This window comes from Centropristis striata, chromosome 5, assembly GCF_030273125.1.
Source record: "Centropristis striata isolate RG_2023a ecotype Rhode Island chromosome 5, C.striata_1.0, whole genome shotgun sequence".
NCBI classification, from domain to species: domain Eukaryota; kingdom Metazoa; phylum Chordata; class Actinopteri; order Perciformes; family Serranidae; genus Centropristis; species Centropristis striata.
The window spans coordinates 3,571,876-3,598,711 of record NC_081521.1 but is presented as its reverse complement, the minus strand read 5'-3'; the positions used below and the strand labels follow the sequence as shown (position 1 = coordinate 3,598,711).

The following is a 26,836-nucleotide window of genomic DNA, read 5'->3' as shown; positions in this document are numbered from 1 at the left end:
AAGAGTTGCAAATGTGAACAAAGGTTGCAAATATAACAGACACAAAATGACCAAAAAAAGACACAAAATTACAAAAAAAAAGACACAAAATGACTGAAGAAACACTAAATTACTTTAAGAAGACACAAAATGGCCAGAAAATACACATTATTATCAAAAAGGACACAAAACTATTAAAAAAAGACACAATGACCCAAAAAAGACACAAAATGAAAGAAAAAAAAAACGAAATTACTTAAAAAAGAAACATAATGACCAAAAAAAAAAGACACACAATTATTAAAAAAGACACACAATTATTTAAAAAAAGACAAAATTACAAAAAAAAGCACAAAATTACCAAAAAAAAGTGGGGGCCACAAAATATTGTCAAGAGGGCCGCAATTGGGCCGCGAGTTTGAGACCCATGGTGTACAATGATACCAGTAAATGGAATAAAGTACCAGCATGAGAACTCATTGTTAGCAAAAACATTTTCACTCCCATTTACTTAGAAGTTGTGTTTCACCACAGAAGAACCAGGAAGCTGTTTTCAGTGTGAGTCACCGTATTCCAGAGAATGTTCTGCTCCACAGAATCACGTCACAAAGAGGAAGTCTCACCCCGAAGATGAACCTCTGGTTGAACTGCTGCATGGCGCCCTGCAGCTGGTTCCTCTGGTGCTGCCACTGCTCGTAGTTACGCACCGTCTCCACCGTGGGGCGCTGCCACGTGGTGGTCCGCGTCATGTGGTCCACGAAGTAGACCCGCCCCATCTGGTCCACGCGGCGCTCCCAGCTGGAGACGAACAGTGGAAGACAGTAAAGAGTGAGTAAAGGCCAAGGTTATTATAGTTTTTGATTTTTCATTAGTTTTAGTTTTAATTTCGTTGTCAATTTTTGTTTTCAAATTCAGTTAGTTTTAATGAGTTTTTAGAGTGAATTTGCTAGTTTTGATTAGTTTTTATTTTTTGGAAAATGCTTAGTTTTAGTTTAGTTTTTATTAGTTTTAGTGTTAGTTTTTTGTAATGGGGTATTTGTTGGGTGCCAGATTCAATAAGGTCACAATAAATGTTTCCTTTATATCCTTTGTCTGATCCATCTCAGCCCCAATAAGTTTATTAAGTCCTAAAACCAGATAGATGAAATAGATTTCATATCAACCAAAAAGGTTTACGTATGAAAAAAGTTGACAAAGACGAAAACGAAGGACATTTTCACTATAATTTTAGGTAGTTTTGTAACCACAAAATACAGTTTCAGGTAGTTATCGTTTTTTAAAAACTCTCGTTTTTATTTTTATTTCAGTTGGCGTTTCAATTCTAGTTTTCGTTATCTCGTTAGTACTCGTTAACTATAATAACCTTGGTCCATACAAAGTAAAGCATATTAAGATCATAACTCATATACAACAACTTCCTTGCTTACTACTAATAATCAATAATTCTGAGGCTGGCCATGCAGAATAAAGCATTAATAACTACTTAATAATGACTAATTAAGAGCCAATATGTTACTTATTTGCATGATAATAAGCAACTAATTAATGTTGAATATCTGTTCCCTAATATAAAGTGTAACCGAAACCATATTTTAAGATAGAGCGGCCCTACTGTCTTTTCTAAAAATAAGTCTTATCCTTAAAATAGAATTGTCTGTGAGTCAAAAGGAAAGGACTTTTACCCAGGGGGCAGCGGTTCAGGCCGTTCCCACGTTGTTCTCTTCTCCACATGATCAACAAAATACAGCCTGCCATTCTGATCCACCCTCTGCTCCCACCTAGAAAAAAACAAAGACAATGGAGTTGAGGACGTGAGGTAATGGCCATTGAGATTATATACGGGTTTAAAACGGCTATAATGACATGAGTCACCCTGCTACTTTAGCAGCAAATGGCCAGAGAAGGTCACAATGACGACACAGAACCAGCTCAAAGGTGTATTTAACCCTCTGGAGTCCATCTATTTATTGAAAATATGCATGTTTTATTTACAGTAATAACTTTATTTATATATGATATGTAGACAAGCTGAGAAAGCCAGTTAAAGTTCAATCATTGGAGCTTTCACAGTGTGACATTTATGTTTCTAGACCATTTTTAAAATGTGAATTTTCTTTCTACAATGAAAACTATTACTATTTTTAATTTACATTCAATTTTTTTCTGCTGTTTTTCTGTGTATAAAAGGTAAAAAAAAAAATTTTAAATGGTACTTTTCCATAGAAACCTGTGTCTTTTGTTTGTATTTTGGGTTCTTGGCAGCTTTATACTTTGTCAATTAAAATAAAATGGAAAATCTGACTGATAGCCAAGTTTGTGTGGAGAAAAAGGAGCCATGCATGTGATGCAAGGGCAGACTGAAAGATGCTGAACAGAGACAGAAAGTAATGCTAGGAAGTTGACAAATTTGAACCAAAATCTCCTGGACTTCAGAGGTTTAAAGAATGAAACCAGAGAGAGAACAAGAAAAATACAAGATGATTGTAGTTGTTTTCTACAGACAAAAAGCTAACAGGTCACCCTTTCCTATAAATAATGACTGTTATCGGTGTGGAAACAGTTACTACGCCCAAACATTTGTCACTTGTGTCATCTCCCACAAGTGGTTTGTATCTAAACCAAACCAACCAGTAATCCCACAATGTCATTGTTTTCCTCATACTTTCTCAGGTTCTTAATGTGCACACTCCATTTATCCACTCGTGGCTTGTGGCCCACTAAACTTTGCTTCATTGCTGTGTTTGTTTTCTTTGGACTGGTCTACATGTTATCTGAGAGTTTGATCAACTCTAGTTTTTAATTTATGATAACCTACTTTCTTTGCAACACACTAACTCTCCTCTTTTTTCTTCTTGGACTTTGTTTGATAAGTTTGTGTTTTTGTAGCTTTCAGTCCTTTCTTTATTCTGTTTCTTTGTCTCAATTCATTAAATAACACACAAAACATGAAGCCAGTTGTTTGGCTGATCATAAACAAACCAGCATGGCTAATTATGCACAGCATCTCTGCTGATCATAAACAAACCAGCATGGCTAACTGTACATAAAGTGTCCGCTGCTTAATGTGAATTAACCGGCATCACTAACTGCGCACAGAGTGTCCGGTGCTTGTTGTAAACAAACAGAGATCGCTAAGTGAACACCTCCTGCAGCAGCAGCACATACACACTGTACTGCTACAGAGCTAACTGTTAGCCTGTTAGCACATACACACTGTACTGCTACAGAGCTAACTGTTAGCCTGTTAGCACTGTGCTACTGTGCACCTCGTTTCACGACACCAGGCTGCACCAAGAAAGGGCTGAATATCACTTTGCCTTTGCTGGATCACTATGAACGCCCTAAGGAGAAGAGCCGGCACAGATCTTTACAGCAATATAGTGTAAAGATAGCGATTTGTGGGACCACACTATGAAAGGGGCTTATGTCTATTGTCACTTGTGACTACTTCGCCGTCTTTTCCAAATGGCGCGTGTTGTTGTGGCGTCAAGTACTGCGACAGCGTTCTATCCAATCAGCAACCAGGCTTTTTCAGGGGAGAAAACCAGCCCTGCTCTTCGACAGGGACAAAAAAGCCCGGTCAAACGACCGCTCGGGACGGCTCATATTCAAATGAGAGGCGTTTTGGCGAGTGACACCCGCCTCATTCTGGGTATTAGACTGTAGTGGAAACAGGGACACTATAATAACAATATGGCTGAACATGTCATTGAGAGATCATGTTTAATGTTCAATAAGCTTGCATAAGTGTCAGATAAAAATGCTTACTAACTAAAACCTCCCTCAGTTCTTCAGCAAATATTCCAAAAGCAGGGGGCTTACCCGGGGGGCAGCGGCACCGCGTTGACAGCCGGGACCCTCGGAGTGACAGCAGGAGTGATGCTGCTGCTGGTCGGCTGTCTGGTTGCTGCAGCTCCAGAGCTGGAGGCCGGCGTGGAGTTCCTGTCTGAGCCTGCTGAAGGACTTGATTCTGGGGCTGAAGTGGATCCTGAGGCCGGTGTTCGTACAGGCGTATTAGAACCTGACTGACCGTCGCTGCCTTCAGCGGGAGCAGAGCCGTTACTGGAAGATGCTGAAGAAAACAGACATGACTGAGGTCAATTGTAGATCCTATGACAAAACATTTATAGATAAACAAACATGAATAAGCCACACAAAGAGTAGATCCTCTAAAGGTCTCCAATAACACCAGAAAGAGTTGCTAGATTTGTCACTAGTCGCATTTTTGAAAAAGAGTCTCCAGAGGGGTCTGAATAGTCACTAAGTTGGCAACACTGCTTGCTGCGTCGTTATGTTGTCACATTTTAACTCCTTTGGTTAGCTGCTACAAAAGTAGCTGTATGAGAACAGAGGCCGAGGGGAACTAACTAGGGGGCGGAGCCTAAACACTCAGCTGCTTTCCAAAAAGTACTCAGAAAGTACTCAGTGGAGTACTACTTTAGTATTGTTATCTTATAAAGTGGCCAGTGAGTGTTTCTTTCCTTTCTTTGATAAATGTCATTCTATAGTAAATATGAAGAAGTTGATCATTTTAACGCAGGACTACCCAGAGCTTTATGATCTGTCCCATGCACCATAATTTAATATACATTTAAAAAATAAAACAAAGGCAGTTCAGCTCCAAACCTGGAATTTCTGATAAGTAGGCTAAGCTTATTTATGTTGTCTGCGATAGTGTTTTTTTTTCAATGTGAGGTAAGTATTTTCTCAAAAAATGAAAGAGATAATAGAGATTAGTGGTTCAGAGGGAGGCAATAAGAGGAAGTGGTGTTCATGTTTTCGGTTAGTTGGTCATGGTTGCTTAGCAACATCAGGTTCAACCTCCCTCTGTTTAAATGTTGGCTCAAGAGTAGGACTCTGACACCCCGCACGTTTTCCAGTGCCGGCATGTCCCCTGACATACCCTGGCCTCAGGGTAAATGTTTGGCATGGACTCGATTGTGACAGCGTGCAGGAAGAAGAAGAGAAAGTGTGGAGCAGATGAGAGGAGTAAAGGTCTGACCTGGTGAAGAGGTGGGTCTGCGTGGGGTCGGAGGAGGAGGTCTGGAGGGTCGGGGTGGTCGGAGAGGCCTCGAGCCCCCTGATGACACAGAGGGAGACCCCGTGCTGTTGGCTGACCTCCTTCCACTGGGAGACGACCTGTGGTCCACATCGTCCACAGCTGGGGAGCTGTCTCGACTCCTTCTGGAGGGAGGACAGATAGATAGATAGATAGATGGATGGATGGATGGATAGATAGATAGATAGATGGATAGATGGATAGATGGATAGATGGATAGATGGATAGATGGATAGATGGATAGATAGATAGATAGATAGATAGATAGATAGATAGATAGATAGACAGACAGACAGACAGACAGACAGACAGACAGACAGACAGATAGACAGATAGATAGATAGATAGATAGATAGATAGATAGATAGATAGATAGATGAAATGCAAACATGACACAGATAAAAACATACAATCTCTGAATAAACATAAATACACATAAGTAATAAATACATAGACTAGCAATACACTATACACCAATAAAAACATACAGCATTAAAAATATAACACAAAATGAACACATTTAAATCCTGGGGCCAAAAAAAGATGAATAAAACAGAAGAAAAAACCTCAAACTATAAATGTGACACCAGTGAAACTTGGCTGAAGTGGTAAATAGCTACTCCACCTTATGGCGTGATCCCCGTTGGGTTGTGATTCCCCGTTTGATGTACCTGAAATAAAAACACACAAAACAAATGAAGCAGAAATAGAAGTTGGCGAATGACAAAATCAGTCAAAAAAACCTTTTTATGCGACTGTAGTAAGGCCTTTTGATATAAATACAAATGTTTGTTTGATTATTACACATCTAACTGTATTTCTTTCAGTTGAATGACAAAAAAACTCAAGTTGAACATATTCAAACAGGCTTTAGAGGTTAATCTGTCCAACTTGTGCCTTTTTTCCAGTGACTCACTCTGATGGTCAGCCTCGGCTTTGGTGAACATCTCCGGGTCGACAGTCATGCCGTCCAGGCAGACAGAAAGATCTCCCACCACATCAGACTGGTCTCTGTCGGCACACAGCTGTAAGGTCTGCACCACCTCAGAGACTACAGCGGGACAACAAACACATGAGACGGTCACAGGAGGAAGGAGGCAACTGCTGGAACATCCTGCCTCCACATGCCACATCAGTAGCCATTTTTAAAAACACATTAAAAACCTATCTTTGTTCAACAGCATTCGGTTAAACTGTGTGCGTGCATGTGTGCATGTGTGGTTGTGGGAGTGGGTGCGCATGTGTGAGTAAGTAAGTGTATATGTGGTGAATATGGCATAGCTTGTCTACCTGCACTCTTCAATTAATTTGTAATTATTTTTTTTAATTGTTTGTTTGTTTTTCTGTGTTTTGTTTTGTTTTTTAACTGTAATTATATATATACATTGTGAAGCACATTGAGTCTGCCTTGTGCATGAAATGCGCTCTATAAATAAAGTTGAATTGAATTGAATTGAATTGCTGTGCATCTGCCTGCTAGTAAAGTATTTTATCATTTAATATGATCATGTGGTACGGAAACATGAATATTAAAGGGAGGAACAAACTACAGAAAATAGTGAAGATGGCTTCTAATATTTAAGGGAAGCAACAAAAACATCTGAGCTCTTTATGATGAATTAATTAGAAGTAAAGCTGAGAAGATAATTAATAACTCCTCTCATCGCATATACAGCCAATTTGAGCTTTTGGCTTCGGGGAATCAGTAAAGGCTACCGATGGCAAGAAGAACCTGTACAAAAAGTCCTTTTTCCCAGAAGCTGTCAACAATAAATAAGACCAGAATGTGGTAGCTATTTACCCTGTTTACTTCTGTTTTTTCCTTTGCTGAGGGTTTTATTCTCTGAATAAGGCAGGTCTTAAACCTACAATTGTAAACTTGATTTGTACTGTGGTGTGCTTTTATGAAATGATGTACTTATAATGGGTGATGTGTGGAGTACAGTTATTGCTGTAGGCGATTTTATATTGTTCTATCCTTGAAATGTTTTCTTTATTGTGTCACTATTTGTTCTGTTGTTTTGAGCCATGTCTATGGTGTAAACCAAAGAGGAATTTCCACTCAGTGGATAACAAAGTTTTCGTAATCGTAATTAATCCCATACTGGTTGGGCTCTGGTTTAAACTAGAAAATTTCTAAAGAAATGTTGAAATGTGTGCTTGACTCTGGCCCACCAGGCCCAGGTGGCGTCCACCAATCAGAGCAGAGCAATCAACTGAAATCACACCACTGAGATCAGCTAAAAAGTTCCCCTCGAACAGAAAGCATTTTAGTCCAAACCGTAGCTCCTATCATTGATCCGACTCATTCATTTTGAGCATCCTGAGTTCTTCCTGAACGTCTACATATGTGTTTTGTGAAGAAAAATGAAGAAATTTGGGGTTTTTTGAGCGATCAGAAGAAACTGGTACCTCTGCTTTTCTCCAGAAATGTTCCCGCCTTTTTTACCATGGCGGTCTATGAGGCTGTGGGTGGTGTTGGTGGATCATATGTACGTCCTACGCCCAAACTATAACTCTGACAGCTTTACCACACCAATGTGAGGGAGAAGACGAATTTTCCTACATTTCTATGTATAAATTATTTCCGTAGAGTGGTATCTGCGGCCTTGAGCGCAGTTTCCAAATTTATTTTTTGACACGTTTTTTCCTCTTGCACTCTAGTGATGATGTCATACACTCTAGCCTCTCCATAGGGTAACATTGGGGGGATTTTTTGGCGTGTTTCTGCCCAATGATTTGAAAACCGTTTGCCGAAATCCTTAGAAAAGTCATAGCACACTTGTCATGGCCGACAATACCATGACATTTTTGTGGAATTTTAAACAACATAATATATAACCTAATTGTCATGATATTTTGGACGACATACTATACTATGACACCCATATTGATTTTTTAAAAATATCTTTTTTTGGACATTTCCATGCTTTATTTGACAGTGACAAAGAGAATGGAAGGGTATGTGTCTACCAGTGAGCCACCAGGACACCTCTGCGCCCTAGCAATGATGTCATCCATTCTAGCCTCTCCATAGGGTAACATTGGGGGGATTTTTTGGCGTGTTTTTGCCCAATAATTTGAAAACCTGTTGCTGAAACCCTTAAAGAAGTCATAGCACACTTGTCATGGCCGAGCCGGTCGATTTTTTAGTGTATGTTAGACCAAAACTCTGTGAGGAGTAGTCGACTGAAAAAAAACATGGAAGAATAAATAGGATTAAGTAAACAAGAGGAACAAGTCAACACAGATAGATCCAACAGTCCTGTTCACGCTGAATGTTGTTCTTGCTGGTGTAAACAATGGCTCATTTGTAGCAATTATAGGCTCAAATCTACAAGTGTATTATTAAAATCAAATTATACTTTTGGGGATTAGTGTTCATTTTACTGTTCTGACACATCTATCAGCTATTTGACATGTGATGTGTACCAAGGGTTCTCCGTCATCAGCACTGCTGGACTGGGTCCATGCATAAAGAATGACTCAGCATGGGACTGAATGGAGTCTTTATGAGAAACAAAACAAAAATAAACAGCCAAAAAATCTACAAGGGCGACTCGGATGACAAAAAACAGCAGCAGATTTACTTTTTACTTTGAAAGACTCAGATAAACTACACCTGTAAATCCTTTTAAATGCTTTCGGTATTATTATCTGGTAACCTGAGGATTAAAAAGAGGCCTCAACAGCTTTAAACAGTGTCATAAAATAATAAATATTTTCAAACAATCATCAACCAGCACACACATAAATACCACACAGCTCTACCGTGCAGGAAGTGATACATTTTGCATTGCTGGCAGCTGCAAGAGCAGTTTGAAAAAAATGAAAGAAGAATGGGTAGCTGTCAGGATTACTGACACAAGCTCCACCTTCAAACACTTGAGTTTCATTAACAGGAAAACCAATAAAACAAATCCGATACTGTGAGACAAACCTCACCACGTCCTGTTTAGTGTCCTAGATTTCATAAAGCAGAGGTCTCAAACTCAGTAGGCAAGGCAGTATCAAAACGACCAAAAAAAGACACAAAATGACTGAAAAAACACTAAATTACTTAAAAAAAGGCACAAAATTACAAAAAAAGAAACAAAATGACCAAAAAAGGACACATAATTACCAAAAAATACACATATTTTTAAAAAAGACACAAAATGACTCAAAAAAGACACAAAATGACCCAAAAAAGGACACTAAATTACAAAAAAAAAAAGACACAAAATTATTTTTTTTAAAAGACACAAAATTATTTTAAAAAGACACAATTATTAAAAAAAGACACAAAATTACTAGCACATTTTGGACATGCCCTAAAAAATAATAATTCTGGGATGAGGTTTTTGATGCACTTGGAAAAGTATTCCAGAAAAGTTTTAATGAAGATCCCAAGATGGTAATGTTTGGACTAATACCAAATTACTTAACTGGAAGGGGGAAAAAAATATCTTGTAGAAATATTACTGGTTTCAGCTATTAAATGTATTACTGTTAAATGGTTAAAACCCTCCAACATACTGTGGACCGAGAAGGTCCGGGAAATCTATCACATGGAACAAATAACTGACTCCTTGAGGCTAAAAAAAGATGTATTTGTCAATAGATGGAGACCTGCCATGGCCATATTAATGCAATAAAAGTCATGTTATTTATATTTTATTTGACTTTATTTCACTTAATTTAATTCAATGTATTTCCATTTACAGTCTATTATTTAATTATGTTGTTACAAAACTAACTAAAACTAAGTAAAATTATAGTGAAAATGTAATGTCATATTCGTCTTTTAACTTTTTTCATACGTAAACCTTTTTGGTTGATATGAAATCTATTTAATCTATCTGGTTTTATGACTTAATAAACTTATTGGGGCTGTGATGGATCAGACAAAGGAAATAAAGGAAACATTAATTGTGACTTTTTTTAAATCTTGCACCTAAAAAATACCCCATTACAAAAAACTAAACACTAAAACTAATAAAAACTAAGCATTTTCCAAATAAAAACTAATTAAAACTACCAAACTCACTCTTAAAACTCATTAAAACTAACTGAATTTGAAAACAAAAAATCACAACGAAATTAAAACTGATGGAAAATCCAAAACTATTATAACCTTGACACACACACACACACACACACACACAGAACATCCTGAGGGAGTTGTTGCTCATATTGTTGTGAAATAAACAGTCTGGAGGCAAGAAGGAAGAGTTTATACAACAGCTGTGTGTGTGTGTGTGTGTGTGTGTGTTTCATACACTCACTCTTCATGTCGTTGGACTTGAGCGTGTCACTGACGTCCAGCGTGGCGATGCCTAGCAACACGTCTGACTTCAGGGTCTGGTGGCTCCACACACGGAACACCAGTTTGCTGAATGGAGTCACAATCCTGTTGAGACAAACAATTCAGTTCATCCGTCCAATCAGATTCTATCTTTCTGATGACGCATGTCCACTGAGGATGAGATTTCAAAAAGCTCGGTGGCCTTTTTCCAGATTCCTCTCACTGTCTCCACCCTTTTCCTCCTTCCAGTAATCCGCTATAGGGCTGGGCGATATGGCCCTAAAACAGGGGTCTCAAACTCAAATTACCTGACACAAAAGACACAAAATTACCAAAAAAAGACACAAAATGAGAGAAAAAAACTAAAATTACTTAAAAAAGAAACAAAATGACCAAAAAAAGTAATTAAAGGGACCTTCCACACACAACACGGTAAAGTGCCATTCATATAAAACTCACATTAAACTTTCATATCAAGGTGGGGGCCACAAAATATCATCACGAGGGCCACAATTGGCCCGCGGGCCGCGAGTTTGAAACCCATGCCCTAAAAGATCATCACGATATTTCAGGGTATTTTTGCGATAACGATATTCTTGACGATATTAAAAAATACTGAAAAATATATAGAAAATGGTTTTATAGTCTGTATTAATAAATCTGTAGTGTAAATTGCAAAACTCAACAGTCTTTTTAGTCATTTTGTGTCTTTTTTTGGTCATTTTGTGCCTTTTTTTAGTCATTTTGTGTTTTTTTTGGTGATGATTTCAAAGTTCTGGAAGAGTCCCATGTTGCATTGCGACACTCCCACATGTATTCTCATTTTGTGTCTTTTTGTGGGTTTTTTTTAGTAATTTTGTGTCTTTTTTTAGTAATTTTGTGTCTTTTTTTTTTGTAATTTTGTGTCTTTTTTTGGTCATTTTGTGTCTTTTTTTGGTGATGATTTCAAAGTTTCCATGTTGCATTGCGACACTCCCACATGTATTCTGATCCATTTCATTGGCCAAGAGACCGAAAACAGGTGGAAAAAAATACAAAAACTACAAATACTACAAAACGACGTATCCGCTTTCCCGCCTTTAATGGTAGAAAAATGTAACATCGCCCCCGGTTTTAATGTTAGAAATGCAATAATACTTTCCCGCCTTAAATGGGTTAATAGGGTTTCTAATGTATCAATCCTTTCAGTAAATCCAAACCACAGTTAAGAGGTTTTTTTATACAGTAAAAAAAAAAAAGGAGAAGTGAATGCAGCTGGTTGTTTGCATCCATCAGCCACTGTGGATGTGTGAGCAGCAAAATTTGTCTTTGTCTTGTCGTGAAAGCAACCGATAATAAAGTTCAGGAGCTATTCAGAGACGACGAGTGTCTCTACCGTCGTTTAGCTAGCACACTTGGGGGAAAAACATTTGTGGGCACATGCCTCAGGTCCCATTACATCCCATAGTAAACACTTGTTACATAATAACTAAGCGATACTGTAGGAGTCTATTTTAAGAAGGTCAGTGGTCCTGGACAGGCTGAAGTAAAGAGGACATCTGATGTGTGAATATGTTGGACTGCAGAGAGTCACATGGTGAGTGGAAGAGCGAGTAGACATTTGGGAACAGGATTCCTGTAAATGAACCGGACATGATCTCTCACCACTTTGTGGTATTTTTTCTTGTAACCACTTGGAGATAGCATATCTTTTCTGTAAAACTGAACACACACCATTAATTATCCTGAACTTAAGAGTTACACTCTAGGGGGAAAAATGCTTCCCATCAACCTGGTGACTCATTCAAGACAAGAACTGCTGCAGGCAAAACATCTTTATCAAGATCATATGTTGTATTAGTAATTTTATACAACTTTAAGGAAGTCTATTTTCACATGCTTTGTTGAAGCTCCCCAAGGTCCAAAGGAGTTTTCTTACGAAATGACGCGCCATATTTTTTCCAAGTTATGCTTCCTACCAATTGCCAAGCCCTAAATAACTGAAACTCTGAGGAACACTAGAAATCTCATGAAAAGACACCACAGTTTAAGGCTTCCCAACTTGGAAAGTGAGACCATTGGAGAACCACGTGAATGCAGCAAAATACCCAAAGACCACGTTTATTATCTGCCGTGTTGTTGTTACCAGAAGAAGTGGAAATGTTATGTAATGTAATGTAATTTTGTGTCTTCTTTTTGGCCAATTTGTGTCCTTTTTTTGTAATTTTGTGTCTTTTTTTAATGATTTTGTGTCTTTTTTTGGTAATTTTGTGTCTTTTTCTAATAATTTTGTGTCTTTGTCTAATCATTTTGTGTCTTTTTTTAGTAATTTTGTGTATTTTTTTGTCATTTTGTGTCTTTTAAGTAATTCGGTGTTTTTTCAGTCATTTTGTGTCTTTTTTTGGTTATTTTGTGTCTTTTTAAGTAATTTTTTTTTCTGTCATTTTGTGTCTTTTTTAAGTAATTTCATTTTTTTCTGTCATTTAGTGTCTTTTTTTTTAGTAATTTTGAGTCTTTTTCCAATAATTTTGTGTCTTTTTTAGTATTTTGTGTCTTTTTTTGGTCATTTTGACACTCCCTCCAGCGGCCCGCAGGTAATTTGAGTGTGAGACCCCTGATATATGGAGTACAACAACATTCTTGATAAGCAACTAAAGGCTGCTATTACTGATAAAACTGCTACTACTTTCACTTAGGGACCTTTAATAGCTCATGTACTGCAAAAATAATGGCTAGTTGCCAACGGACAATACTTTGAAGTACCTGAACAGTCTGTAATTCAACAAGTGCTCAACACTTAACTTCAATGTGTGCTCACATAGAGTCAAACCTGAGAATATAAGCCCTTTGTAAACAACGTTGTTGTTCTGAGCTGCCTGGAACACCAGACTGGCAACATTTTTCAGACATTGGGGAATAATAATAAGGTTAAGATGTCTATCAGAGAGGAGTAAATTGCCTCCAGGACGTTTACAATCAAACATTAGAATTCACTCCGTGTCCTACAAGACAAATCCCAGCATGCATCCCTGCTAGACTTTGACTCACACAGTGAGCGGCTGCTTCCATTTGGGGCTGTGGGTGTTGTTGCATTTCTCGGTTTTCTTGGACTGGCCGTCGACTGTCACTTCCACATAAGGACTGGGACCAAACCAGTTCTTCTTGTTCTCTTTCAGTTTTGCTGACAGCACTGGAACAGAGAAACAGAAAGAGAGAAACGTGCCGTGGGAGTCAGTCATGTTGGTTGCAGAACGACAGAGAAATAGAAAAAAATAATAATAATTCAGGAACAGGATGCACTTTTAAATGAAAAGCAGAACAGGAGAACATGGCTGCAGCTTTTTTTTACACGTGCAAAATGTATTTAGCTCAGCAGCAGCAGTGATTGTCTCAAGATGTCACTTAGGCAATGGACAAACATCACCAAACAATTACAGAACAGATTTTTAAAAAGTTGGGATGCTGTGGAAAATTTAAATTAAAACTAAAACCAGAATATAAAACCTTTCGACATACTGAAATTTAAATGCATGTTTATTCTGCATTTAATTCCTGTAAGATATATAAAAAAAAGTTGGGACAGGGGCAACAGAGGACTGGTCAAGCTGTGGAACATTCATAATAGGGCTGGGCGATATGGACCAAAAGTCATATCCCGATACATGACACACACTGAGGATGAGATTTCAAAAAGCTTGGTGGCCTTTCAGTTTCCTCTCACTTTCTCCACCCTTTTCCTCCTTCCAGTAATCTGCTATTCCCTTTATATTACAATTTACAAAACAAATTTCTAAACAAAATGTTTTTGTAGATGTTGTTTGTTTAGATCACAAGACATGAATTTTAAGAAAATTGGAAGTTGCAAGTAGGTGGAGCTATGACTATGAGTTAGGGCTGGGCGATATGGACCAAAAGTCATATCCCGATTATATTTAGACTGAATATCGATATACGATATATATCCTGATATTTTTATCGCAAAGTGAGAGCAAATGTTCAGTCAAAGTCAAATATGACATGTCACAAGTATTTTTATAGAAAACGTTTATTTAAGTGAACATAAATACTGTATGACAACAGGAGTAACTTTTTGAAAAAAATCAAATCTCCAGAAAGTGCACATTAAAATAAAAATGTCTTGAATAAAAACAGCCTATGAAATACAGTAAGCCAATCTTTTTCTGAAATAAATATATTTATATGAGAAAAGAATAACAAACATTACAAAAGAACTAAATGTGACAAACCAGAGTAAGGGCAGCATTTATATATATATATATATATATAAAACAGCTTGCCTGGAGCAAGGATCACAGCTCAAATTTGAGCTATATCGAAACTTTAAAAAAAAATTTTTTTTACAAAGACTTACCAATGATTTGTAGCTGTGCCTTCATAGGTGTGAATAAGACAGCAGGGAACCCGTTGGTAGTGCCTGGCTTGGTGACTCCACTTGCCATGACATAGGGCTGGGGGGAAGGCCTGCAGAACACACAACACACATTCATTAATTCATTAGGCTGGTGACAAACCACTGGTTCAAGATATCTCATCTGTATGCTGAGATCATTTAGATCAAGTGTGTTTAGCCCACAATATAAAAAACTTCCAAAAAATAATGTGTGTATTTTGGTCCATATCGCCCAGCCCTAAGCTTGGGCGTGGTTGGTAAAACCTTAATTATTAAGATAAGGATGTTTTCTTGACTTGTTAATAGTGTAATAAAAAATAATTAAGGTGTTACCAACCACGCCCAAGCTTAGGGTTGAAAAAAAAAAAAAAATACTACAATTTCAAGAAAATTGAAAATACTACAAATTAGGGCTGGGCGATATAGACCAAAAGTCATATCCGGATATATTTAGTCTGAATATCGATATACGATATATATCACGATATTATTATCACAAAGCAAATGTTCAGTCAAAGTCAAATATGACAAGTCACAAGTACTTTTATTGAAACCGTTAATTTAAGTGAACATAAGTACTGTAACACAAAACACAAAGCTCCATAAAGTGCACATTTAAATAAAAAAATTGCCTATTAAAGGCAATGTTAAAAGCCAAAAAATATATTTATATGAGAAAAGAATAACAGACATTACAAAAGAACTAAATATGACAAACCCTAGCAAGGGCAGCATTTATAAATATAAAAAGAAAAGAATATATTTAAATCGATGTAAGGGTCAGTGACAAATAAGGGTTGGCAAGATGTCAAATGGTGAAACTACAAATTAATTATAAATATATATATTCATATAAACTTTATCCACCTACAGTGTATTTAAGTGGACTTGTACATTTAATTACTTAATTTAAAAAAAACATATTTCTGAGTATTTCTACATTTACACATTCCATCAATATTGAGCAGAACATATTCTTAAAACAACCATTTTTTCCGTAAGTTTAGACTATTTATGTAAAATATGTTATATACCATAATGTTGCAATGTAAACATGGATTGTATTATTTTCTCATTTAAGTTCACATTTATTTTCCTGTAAATAATTGGATTTTTATGAAAAAAAATAATGGTTACACCAACTGACACTGCGTTAGATCACGTCATTGACCCATATGGGATATGGTCTAATTCCATATCACATTAAAAAATATATCAATATATTTGTATATCGATATATCGCCCAGCCCTACTACAAATATTATATTTTGGATTACATCTTGTGCTTTTTCCTTTTGGAGGCCAAACACACTTACTGTAAGTTGGTTTGGACCATAATGTCTGCCAAATGAATGTAATGTAATGTAATGTACGGTAATGTAATGTAATAACGCTCATCTGGAGCATCAGTCTTTACAGATGGGAGCTTTCCACTCTGTTGGAGTTCCCCGTCATGTGAAACACACAGACGTTGCACCATCATGGCAGGTAATAAAGGAGAGACGAGGAGGAGACAAAGGTCAGCCTGCAGCCTGACGATCAGCCTGCTCACTGTGAAATATCGCCTGTTAAACCAGTCTTCTGCACTGCAGCTTCAACTTTAAAGTGACTGCAGAATACGCTGCTGCTCTGAACCTCAGGGCCAAATACACCTGACTGCAAAAACAAGCTGTTTCTAACAAATATCTATCCAGGTATACCTAGTTACTACTAGGGTTGTCACGATACTAAAATTTTCAACTCAATACCGATACTCAAGAAAACATTCAATACCATTTTCGATACCACAAGGATAATAACAAAGACCCCAAAATTTAACAGAAATATTTTTATTAACAAGAAAAATGCAACATGTAAAAATGAACAGAACAGAATATTTTCTCTTAGGTTATTAAGTTTACTGATATACTGTATGTTTTATGTGGTAATTATGTATGTGGTGTAATAGTTTTAATGTTATTTAATGTGTTAAAGTTCTTATTTATTGTTGTTTTATTTATTTATTTATTTAGGTTGGTTTTGTGATTCTGTTGTTGTTGTTCTTTTTCTTTATTTTTTTTATTTTTTACTGTGTTTGTCCATTGGTGACTTATGTTGTGTTTTGTTTAAATTAATAATAATTTAAAAAAATATATATATAAAAAAAAATGAACAGAACCACAGGTTAAATATTTATAATAAAAAACAGTTGTGCCAAAAGAAACGGCAACTATGATAACAAGCTTCAGATACTCGATACTTTTGAAAATGAGTATTGTATCCGGATACAACGTTTTAGTATCGATACTTTTGACAACCCGAGTTACTACAGGGGTCTGATCCTAGAAGGGACAGTTCCTGCAGGCTCGCAGGGTACGGCTGGGCGATATATCCATATGAAAAATATATCAAACAAGTTTGTGAAGTAAATTAGGCTCAATTTAAAGCGATTAGACATTTTTTTAAGTTAACCTCATAACAGTATATTAGGTAGTTAAAATGAGCCCTAACTTGACAAAATTAAAAAACTACATACATAAATGCATCAATATTTATTCTGCAGAATGAGTACTTTTACTTTTGATACTTAAAGTGAATTTTGATGCTGATACTTTTATACTTTTACCTCAGTACGTTTTGAATGCAGGACTTTTACTTGTAGTGGAGTAATTCTGCAGGGTGGTATTAGTACTTTTACTTAAGTAAGGGATCTGAATACTTCTTCCTCCACTGTATATATATATTTTTGTATATATCTATCTCTATTTTATTTATATTTGCACATATCTTTATTTACTTGAGACCTATTGTTTATATTTGATATTGTCGTTGTATATTTAGTGTAGTGTGCTTTAAAAAAATCTTTATCTTATTTACATACTTATTTCTATTTTTATTTGTATACAGCAGCTACAAAAGCAATTGTAGTATTTCTTATTCTGATTAAAATACATTAAAGTGCGCTAAATCAGTGAAAGTAGAATTTGTAATTCATAGATAGTATCACAGCTGTCATTGCACCACTGATACGATGCTATTTAGCTAACGCTATGCTAGCTATCTGTGTACTGGGGTGCAGACAGAGAGGCGAGATTTGATGCATTTAACTGACCGTGGTTCATGTGAGGAGACATTCACAAGCTTGAGCAACACTTAAAACGGTGCGAGGCCATTTTGTAACACTGCTGCTATAGTGTAAACGCAGCATTATGAAGAAATTTGTATCATTTCCTCTTCTGTGATGAATTATGCTTGTTGTTTCACCATTGAGTCATGTAACTTGAGAAGTTAAGATTTGGGATTTGTTCTCATAAGTCCAATATGAATGCTGACATGTTTGTGCAAAATGGTTATTGTGTTTTATTCAATGTTCCAGTTCTATAATGTTATAATATTTCAACTACATTAATATTATTATCTTTTATAATATCTTAAATAATTATATTCATTATTTTACAATGCATTAGGGTCTTTTAAACTAAATAAATACGACAACAACACTCCAGTTTACATCAATTATGTAAATTCAGAAACAAACCATATTTAGTGATCGTAAAGTTAAAGAACCTTTATTCTCCTTTACAATATTTCATTAAAATATGCAATGATTAAGATCAGTGTATATGATGGATAGTGGCATTAGAATCTGTGAGAGGCACCAAATTTAGGGTTTTATGAAAAAAATTCTCCAGGGTGCATGCCCTGGACTCCCCTAGTTGTTGTTTATAGTAGGGCTGTGCCACATCGTATTGTTCACGATAATATCTGTATATTTTTTTTATGGTTAAAAAATGTTTCATATCATGATATTGGCAACAATCCTACTTCTTGATTTAGTGGTTAAAGTTGTTTTAATCACAAAAAGCTACTTACTCCCTGTCACTAAACACATGCAGCTTTCAAAATAAGAGCACAGTGTGTTAAGAGAATCCACCACAGACAAGAAGACTGTCAAAATAAGATGCCTTAAATAAAACATACAAGAACCTTTATTCTCCTTTACAAAATTTCATTAAAATATGCCCCCAGAACCCCTAAATGGTTATTTTTATTATTTGCTCATACTCAAGAGTCAAGAGTAAAACATTTTGTATTTGGCAACTGTTGAGATTTGTACTTCACACTACATTTTAGATTTTAATTTATTTATACTTTTATTTTCTATATCTTTTTAGGTATCTCCAAATATCTTCTTCTTCTATATCTATATTCATCAATAATATCGTTATCGCAAAAAATGCCTGCAATATCGTGATATTCTTTTAGGGCCAGATCGCCACTCCTAGTTTATAAATATATCGGGATATGACTTTTGGTCCATGTCGCCCAGCCCTAATATTAACTCCTGAACCACTGACAGATGTGTTAATGAGAGATAAAGGAATCAGCTGCTGTGATCTTTGGTAGAACCTGTCAGTGCGTCACTGAGTAATAAATAATAAACGCTCCTCTGTCTGTCTATCTGGTCCTTTCTGCTCACGGCGGAGCAGAGAAAGTGAGGAGCTGCTGGCTAAACTTTCACTCTGGCTGACTGCTTCAGGCTCTGTCAATAATTCATAGCAACAGCTGACTTTGCAGCTTCACAAGCAGCTCGACTGTTTTATAGACGAGGTGTTCGCTGAATATTAAACTCTAAAACCACCTCCACGACTTGGTTTCTTAACTAAATTATTTCGGGTGTTGTGCTCTCGAAGAGCCCAATGATGTCATCACCTGAACCCAGATCAGAAAAACATGAAAAAACACTTGTTGAGGCTAAAATTGTATTCTCAAGTTAGCTTCTTGTGTCTCTTTTTGGTTATTTACCATCTCTTTGTAGTCGTTCTGTGCCCTTTTTAGTCATTTTGTGTCTTTTTCTGGTAATTTTGTGTCTTTTTTGGTAATTTTGAGTCTTTTACTGGTAATTTTGTGTCTTTTTTGGTAATTTTGAGTCGTTTTCTGGTCATTTTGAGTCTTTTTCTGGTCATTTTGAGTCTTTCTGGTAATTTTCTGTCTCTTTTTGATAATTTTCTGTCTCTTTTTGATAATTTACCATCCCTCTATAGATATTCTGTGTCTTTTTAAGTCATTTTGTGTCTTTTTCTGGTAATTTTGTGCCCTTTTTGGTAATTTTGTGTCTCTTTTTGGTAATTTACCATCCCTCTATAGATATTCTGTGTCTTTTTAAGTCATTTTGTGTCTTTTTCTGGTAATTTTGTGTCTTTTTGTGTCTCTTTTTGGTAATTTTGTATCTCTTTTTGGTTATTTACCATCTATTTTTAGTCGTTCTGTCTTTTTTAGTCATTTTGTGTCTTTTTCTGGTAATTTTGTGTCTCTTTTTGGTTATTTATCATCTCTTTGTAGTCGTTCTGTGTCTTTTTTTGGATGCTTTGTGTCCTTTTGCTTGTGTACAAAACAATGGTGCATATTGCCAAAACATACCTTCATGATGACAAACTTTAAAAATAACTTAAACTTTAAAAGTAAAAGTACTAATACCACACTGTGAAATTACTCCACTACAGTAAAAGTCCTGCATTCAAAACTTACTGAAGTAAAAGTACAAAAGTATCAGCATCAAAATGTACTTAAAGTATCAAAAGTAAAAGTACTTGTTATGCAGATTGTTAAATATATTCCAAATACATTATTGCATGGTTATAATTGATGTAATAGTTAACAAAATTAACATTTTGTGTAATTTTGCATCTCTTTGTGATTGTTTGCAATTCTTTGTAGTCATTTTGTCTCTTTCCATTAATTTGGTGCCCTTTTTTTTGTAATTTTGCGTAATTTTTGTTGTTGTTTGGTGATGTTTTGCATCACTTTATGGTTGTTTCCTTGTCTTAGTTGTGGTTCTGTGTCTCTTTTTGGTTATTTACCATCTTTTTGTAGTAGTTCTGGGTCTTTTTTTTATGCTTTGTGTCCTTTTGCTTGTCTTTGTAGTTGTACTTGTTAATATACTGTTATGAGTCTTGTTTTGGACTGGTTAACTCATAGAGAAACTGTTTACAGCATGACTAAGTGTACAAAACAATGGTGCATATCGCCAAAACATACCTTCATGATGACAAACTTTATCATAAGGGACAAACTGGTTCTTCCATTATGACGCTTTAAGGAAACAGCTTCAGGATTCCTGTTTCTGTTTGATAACATTCAGTCTGACTAAACTAGTAACAGATCTTTCTCTCATCTTTGATTGTCACCATGATAACACACGAGTCACACTACAGGACAAACGTTTGGAAGCAAGATCAGATTTGTACAAAAAAAGATTATAGTTTCATTGCTGTACTTTGCAACAAAATAAACATGATTATTATATAAAGAGTCACTTATTAGAACACATTTTACTCTAATTATCAGGTCTTTGGGTTTTTATTGATTAGACTTTGTGTTTCCTTCTTTCCTTAATGTATAAATCTGAAATCTTGTTTCTTTTGTCAGAAATATGAACACAGTTGAGATTTATTGGGATTTTTGTATCCAAACTCTCAAACGCCAAAGAGCTAAAGCTAATAATGTAAACTGTGATTTGTTTGTTTTACTTTTACATTGAAGTTGTGACCAAGGTTATAACAGTTTTGGATTTTTCAGTAGTTTTAGTTTTAATTTCATTGTGATTTTTTGTTTTCAGATTCAGTTAGTTTTAATGAGTTTTTAGAGTGAGTTTGCTAGTTTTAATTAGTTTTTATTTTTTGGAAAATGCTTACTTTTAGTTAAGTTTTTATTAGTTTTAGTTTTTTTGTAATGGGGTATTTGTTGGGTGCCAGATTTTAAAAAAGTCACAATAAATGTTTCCCTTATTTCCTTTGTCTGATCCATCTTAGCCCCAATAAGTTTATTAAGTCATAAAACCAGATAGATGAAATAGATTTCATATCAACCAAAAAGGTTTACGGATGAAAAAAGTTGACAAAGACGAAAACGAAGGACATTTTCACTATAATTTTAGTTAGTTTTAGTTAGTTTTGTAACCACAAAATACAGTTTCAGTTAGTTATCGTTCTTTTTAAAAACTCTCGTTTTTATTTTTATTTCAGTTAACGAAAATGTTTTTTCAATTCTAGTTTTTGTTAACTATAATAACCTTGGTTGTGACTCTTCCAAATCTTCTCAACCCTAAAACTAAGCCCTTCTTTTCTGTTGTTAACATTTATTCAACAATGATCTGGTAACATTAATGTATACCTAAAGGTTAATTGAGGAAAATGGTTCAATTGAATAAAGGTAAAGTCTGATCATGCAGTAAACACATCCAGAAATCCAAAGAATCCATACTCGTTTTTAAAGACTTTGTGAACAGAAAGTCTAAGTTGTTTCCAAACTTTTGTCCTGTAGAGTTCCTGATGAGATCATAAGTCATTCAGCTGGTGAACATAATTCCCACACCAGGAGGGTGAACAAAGGAAACAGAAAGGCAAACAGCAGCCAGCTTCACTGTTCCCTCAGCAGATAAATAAACATTTGATACTGAAGAACAACGTAGCAGACGAGGACACAAACTAACACAACAAACCGTGGAAAGCTGCTGACGCCTAATAACTGTGACAATAAACTCATTGTCTCTTTTCTTAGTTGCTTATCTGTTTCTGCCACATAACTCCTCCAATTATCCACCAGACAAAACTCTGCAGTCACAACTGTTGCTGCTGCTGGGAAACACTGTTTAACAGCTTCAATAAGTTTACGTTTTTTTAAGAAGTCTAACTAAACTAAACTAAACTAAAAGTTATATCAATATATTTTTAAATGTGATATAGAATTAGACCATATCGCATATATCAATATAGTAAAAAAAACAACTTTCTTTATATACAGTACAGGCCAAAAGTTTGGACACACCTTCTCATTCAATGCGTTTCCTTTATTTTCATGACTATTGACATCGTAAATTCATCAAAACTATTAATGAACACATGTGGAATTATGTACTTAACAAAAAAAGTGTGAAGTAACTGAAAACATGTCTTATATTCTAGTAAGCAAAGGGTGGTTACTTTGAGGAATCTAAAATACAAGACATGTTTTCAGTTATTTCACACTTTTTTTGTTAAGTACATAATTCCATATGTGTTCATTCATAGTTTTGATGCCTTCAGTGAGAATCTACAATGTAAATAGTCATGAAAATAAAGAAAAACGCATTGAATGATGAAGGTGTGTGTCCAAACTTTTGGCCTGTACTGTATATAAAAGCTGCCCTTACTAGGGTTTGTCATATTTAGTTCTTGTGTCATGTTTGTTATTCTTTTCTCATATAAACATATTTATTTCAGAAAAAGATTGGCCTATTTTATTTCATCGGCTGATTTTTTTTAATTTAAATGTGCACTTTATGGAGCTTTGATTTTTTTTAAAAAAGTACTCCTGTTGTTATACAGTATTTATGTTCACTTATATGATTATAGCATATAGCTTATATTATTTAAGCACAAAACGGTATATTTAGTAGTTTAAATGAGCCCTACCCTAAGAAAATGTAAACTAACAAGACCAACAAAATGTTGACCATTTTTAAGCTTCACTATGGACATAAAATCAGAGCAGTGGTCTGTGGCGAGGAGCAACAATTGTAGAGAGACGATGTAGTCCGCCATTGTTATTATGCTTGAAGTTGGCACGAGCATTTCTAGGAAAATGAAAATGTAAACAGTGACATAATGACATAATGACGTAATGACGCAAGTCTCGTCTGTGGAAAATGAAACCAGTTCTGAGAAGGTTCACAAGTGGAACCAACTGCGAACCAGAACCAGCATTGGTCGAAAAGGGATAAATACAGTAGTGGAAAGTAACTAAGTACATTTGCTTAAGTACAGTTTTGAGGTACTTGTACTTTACTTGAGTGTTTCCATTTTATGTAACTTTATACTTCTACTCCACTACATTTTGAGGCAAATATTGTATTTTTTACTCCACTACATTTAGCTGGCAGCTTTAGCGTTACACAGTATTTATGTTCACTTAAATAAACGGTTTCAATAAAACTACTTGTGACATGTCATATTTGACTTTGACTGAACATTTGCGCTCACTTTGCAATTAAAATATCAGGATATACTGTATATCTTATATCAGTATTCAGCCTAAATATATCAGGATATGACTTTTGATCCATATCGCCCAGCTCTACTACATACTACATAGCATTTACTTTTATCGAAGAAAACTTGCAGATATTAAGTTCTCCCCCTATGACTAGGGTTGTCAAAAGTATCGATACTCAAAAAAGTATCGATACTAAAATGTTGTATACTCATTTTCAAAAGTATCGAGTATCTGAAGCTCGTTATTATAGTTGCAGTTTCTTACTAGACATATTTAACTTGTGGTTCTGTTAATTTTTACATGTTGCATTTTTCTTGTTCATAAAAATATTTCTGTTAAATTTTGGGGTCTTTGTTTTTAGTATCGAGTATTGAATGTTTTCCTTGAGCAGTGGTGGAAAGTAACTAAGTACATTTACTCAAGTACAGTACTTAAGTACAATTTTGAGGTACTTGTACTTTACTTGAGTGTTTCTATTTTCTGTAACTTTTTACTTCTACTCCACTACATTTTGAGGCAAATATTGTACTTTTTACTCCACTACATTTAGCTGACAGCTTTAGTTACTTTTCAGGTGGAGATTTAACATAAAACATGATCAATTTAAGGTGATTATACTTTTTTTATTTTATTAAATCTTATAACAGTATATTAAGTACTTAAATGAGCCATATCGTTACAAAATTAAAACCCTGCTTACATAAAATCATCAATACAAATAATGTAATAAGATATTTAGAATATATAAAACAATCTGAGTGGAACCAATCTGCCTCATGAGTACTTTTACTTTTGATACTTTAAGTAGATTTTGATGCTGATACTTTTGTACTTTTACTTAAGTAAGTTCTGAATGCAGGACTTTTACTTGTAGTGGAGTCATTTCATAGTTTTGTATTACTACTTTTACTTAAGTACGGGATCTGAATACTTCTTCCACCACTGTCCTTGAGTATCGGTATCGAGTAGAAAATTTTAGTATCATGACAACCCTAGTCTCTTAACTCGTGAATAAAGTCAAACTGACTGAGTGATAGCTGTAATGTTAAATCACATTCATTCATTCATGCTAACAACAGTGGAAATAAAGAAATGCTCACAAGCCAGGGGAAGGATAAATACTTTTCCAGGTTAACTTTAAAAAAAAAAGTTTTTAACCTTTTTTCTAATTTTCAACATGTTTTCCATGACTGGAAAATTGGTTTTCCAGCTTTTCCAGGACGCGTGGGAACCCTGATACTAGTAGCTATTATCTGCGTTCATTATTCATCCCCCTCCTTCACTCACTTGTTGGTATGCTAAGCTAGCAAATGTTGGCAAAGATTACATAATTAATGTCTCCTAACTGGGACTGGAAGAGGAGCTACCGCTACCTTATACATACATATATATATATAGCTAAATGTACTGGAGGTATAAGTACAATATTTTCCTTTCATATTTTATACGTAGCATCAAAATTTACTTAAAGTGTCAAAAGTATATATATATATATATATATATACATATATATATATATATATATATATATAGCTGAATGTACTGGAGGTATATATATATATAGCTAAATGTAGAGGAGGTATAAGTACAATATTTTCATTTCATATTTTATACGTAGCATCAAAATGTACTTAAAGTGTCAAAAGTAAAAGTACTCGTTATGCATTGTTAAATATATTCCAAATATATTATTGTATGGTTGTTATTGATGCAATAGTTAACAGAATTAACATTTGGTGTAATTTTGCATCTCTTTGTGATTGTTTGCAATTCTTTGTAATCAATTTGTCTCTTTCTCTGTCTGTTTTCCAGCTTTTCCAGGACGCGTGGGAACCCTGATACTAGTAGCTATAATCTGCGTTCATTATTCATCCCCCTCCTTCACTCACTTGTTGGTATGCTAAGCTAGCAAATGTTGGCAAAGATTACATAATTAATGTCTCCTAACTGGGACTGGAAGAGGAGCTACCGCTACCACCAGGGAGGAACACTGTGTCCTGGTCAGCTAGCAGCCTGCTCTCACTTTAAACACCGAGTATATGTATTTAGAGTAATGGAGGAGCTGCTGAGGACATGCTGAGTGTCAGCTGGTCTCAGTCTGACAGCCTGCTAGCATAAACCTGCCTGTCTGTCTGTCTGCTAGCTGTTAGCTCATGTCATCATGGCTGAAACACCTCACTACCAACGGCTGCGACACAACAAACTCTCCCGCTGAGACACCGAGTGGTCGCTCGTGACTTACCCGGGTCTGGAGGCAGCTGTTGGGGCAGAGTGTAGCCGCTGAAGGTGAGTCCAGTCCCCGGTTTGTCTGCAGGATGTTCAGCTTCACTTCGGGGAAGAACAAACTTCCACCATCTTCCTCGGAATACGTCACGTGATCGAAACAAGTCCGGGAGGGGGCGGGGACGCGTTGCCCCCCTCTGCGCTGTGATTGGTCCAGAGTTAGAACGGGATGGACCAATGGACAGCCTGTAAATATGCTGATGCGTTAAACGACCTGGATAGAAACTCGGTAGAAAAGAACATCGTGGATTTCTCGCCATACAAGTATTTTAGTGGTGGTAGTTTTCAAGTGGACGAAAATGCAACATCAGAGGGACGATTTGTGGTCTAAAGCAGATTTTATATATATATATATATATATATATATATATATATATATATATATATATATACAGTACAGGCCAAAAGTTTGGACACACCTTCTCATTCAATGTTTTTCCTTTATTTTCATGACTATTGACATTGTAAATTCATCAAAACTATTAATGAAAACATGTGGAATTATGTACTTAACAAAAAAGTGTGAAATAACTGAAAACATGTCTTATATTCTAGTAAGCAAAGGGTGGCTACTTTGAGGAATCTAAAATACAAGACATGTTTTCAGTTATTTCACACTTTTTTTGCTAAGTACATAATTCCATATGTGTTCATTCATAGTTTTGATGCCTTCAGTGAGAATCTACAATGTAAATAGTCATGAAAATAAAGAAAAACGCATTGAATGAGATGGGTGTGTCCAAACTTTTGGCCTGTACTGTATATATATATATATATATATATATATATATATATAGCTAAATGTAGTGGAGGTATAAGTACAATA

General features: G+C 35.5%; 1 protein-coding gene across 2 annotated transcripts in view; it reads right to left on the bottom strand.

Moving 5' to 3' along the window:
- LOC131972208 (E3 ubiquitin-protein ligase Itchy-like) overlaps positions 1–26,085 on the bottom strand; it is a 39,968-nt gene extending 13,883 nt beyond the window's left edge. The window contains exons 1-10 of one of the 2 annotated variants that reach the window (XM_059333994.1): positions 25,970–26,085; positions 14,677–14,786; positions 13,353–13,494; positions 10,306–10,430; positions 5,955–6,089; positions 5,664–5,709; positions 4,982–5,163; positions 3,802–4,051; positions 1,662–1,757; positions 603–777 (exon numbers count right to left, since the gene is read on the bottom strand). In XM_059333994.1, coding sequence (XP_059189977.1) covers positions 603–777; positions 1,662–1,757; positions 3,802–4,051; positions 4,982–5,163; positions 5,664–5,709; positions 5,955–6,089; positions 10,306–10,430; positions 13,353–13,494; positions 14,677–14,764 — 1,239 coding nt within the window. In that variant the 5' untranslated portion in view covers positions 14,765–14,786; positions 25,970–26,085. The remainder of the gene's footprint in view (positions 1–602; positions 778–1,661; positions 1,758–3,801; positions 4,052–4,981; positions 5,164–5,663; positions 5,710–5,954; positions 6,090–10,305; positions 10,431–13,352; positions 13,495–14,676; positions 14,787–25,969) is intronic. The other variant, XM_059333995.1, reaches the window with a different exon arrangement.
- Positions 26,086–26,836: the final 751 nt, after the last annotated feature.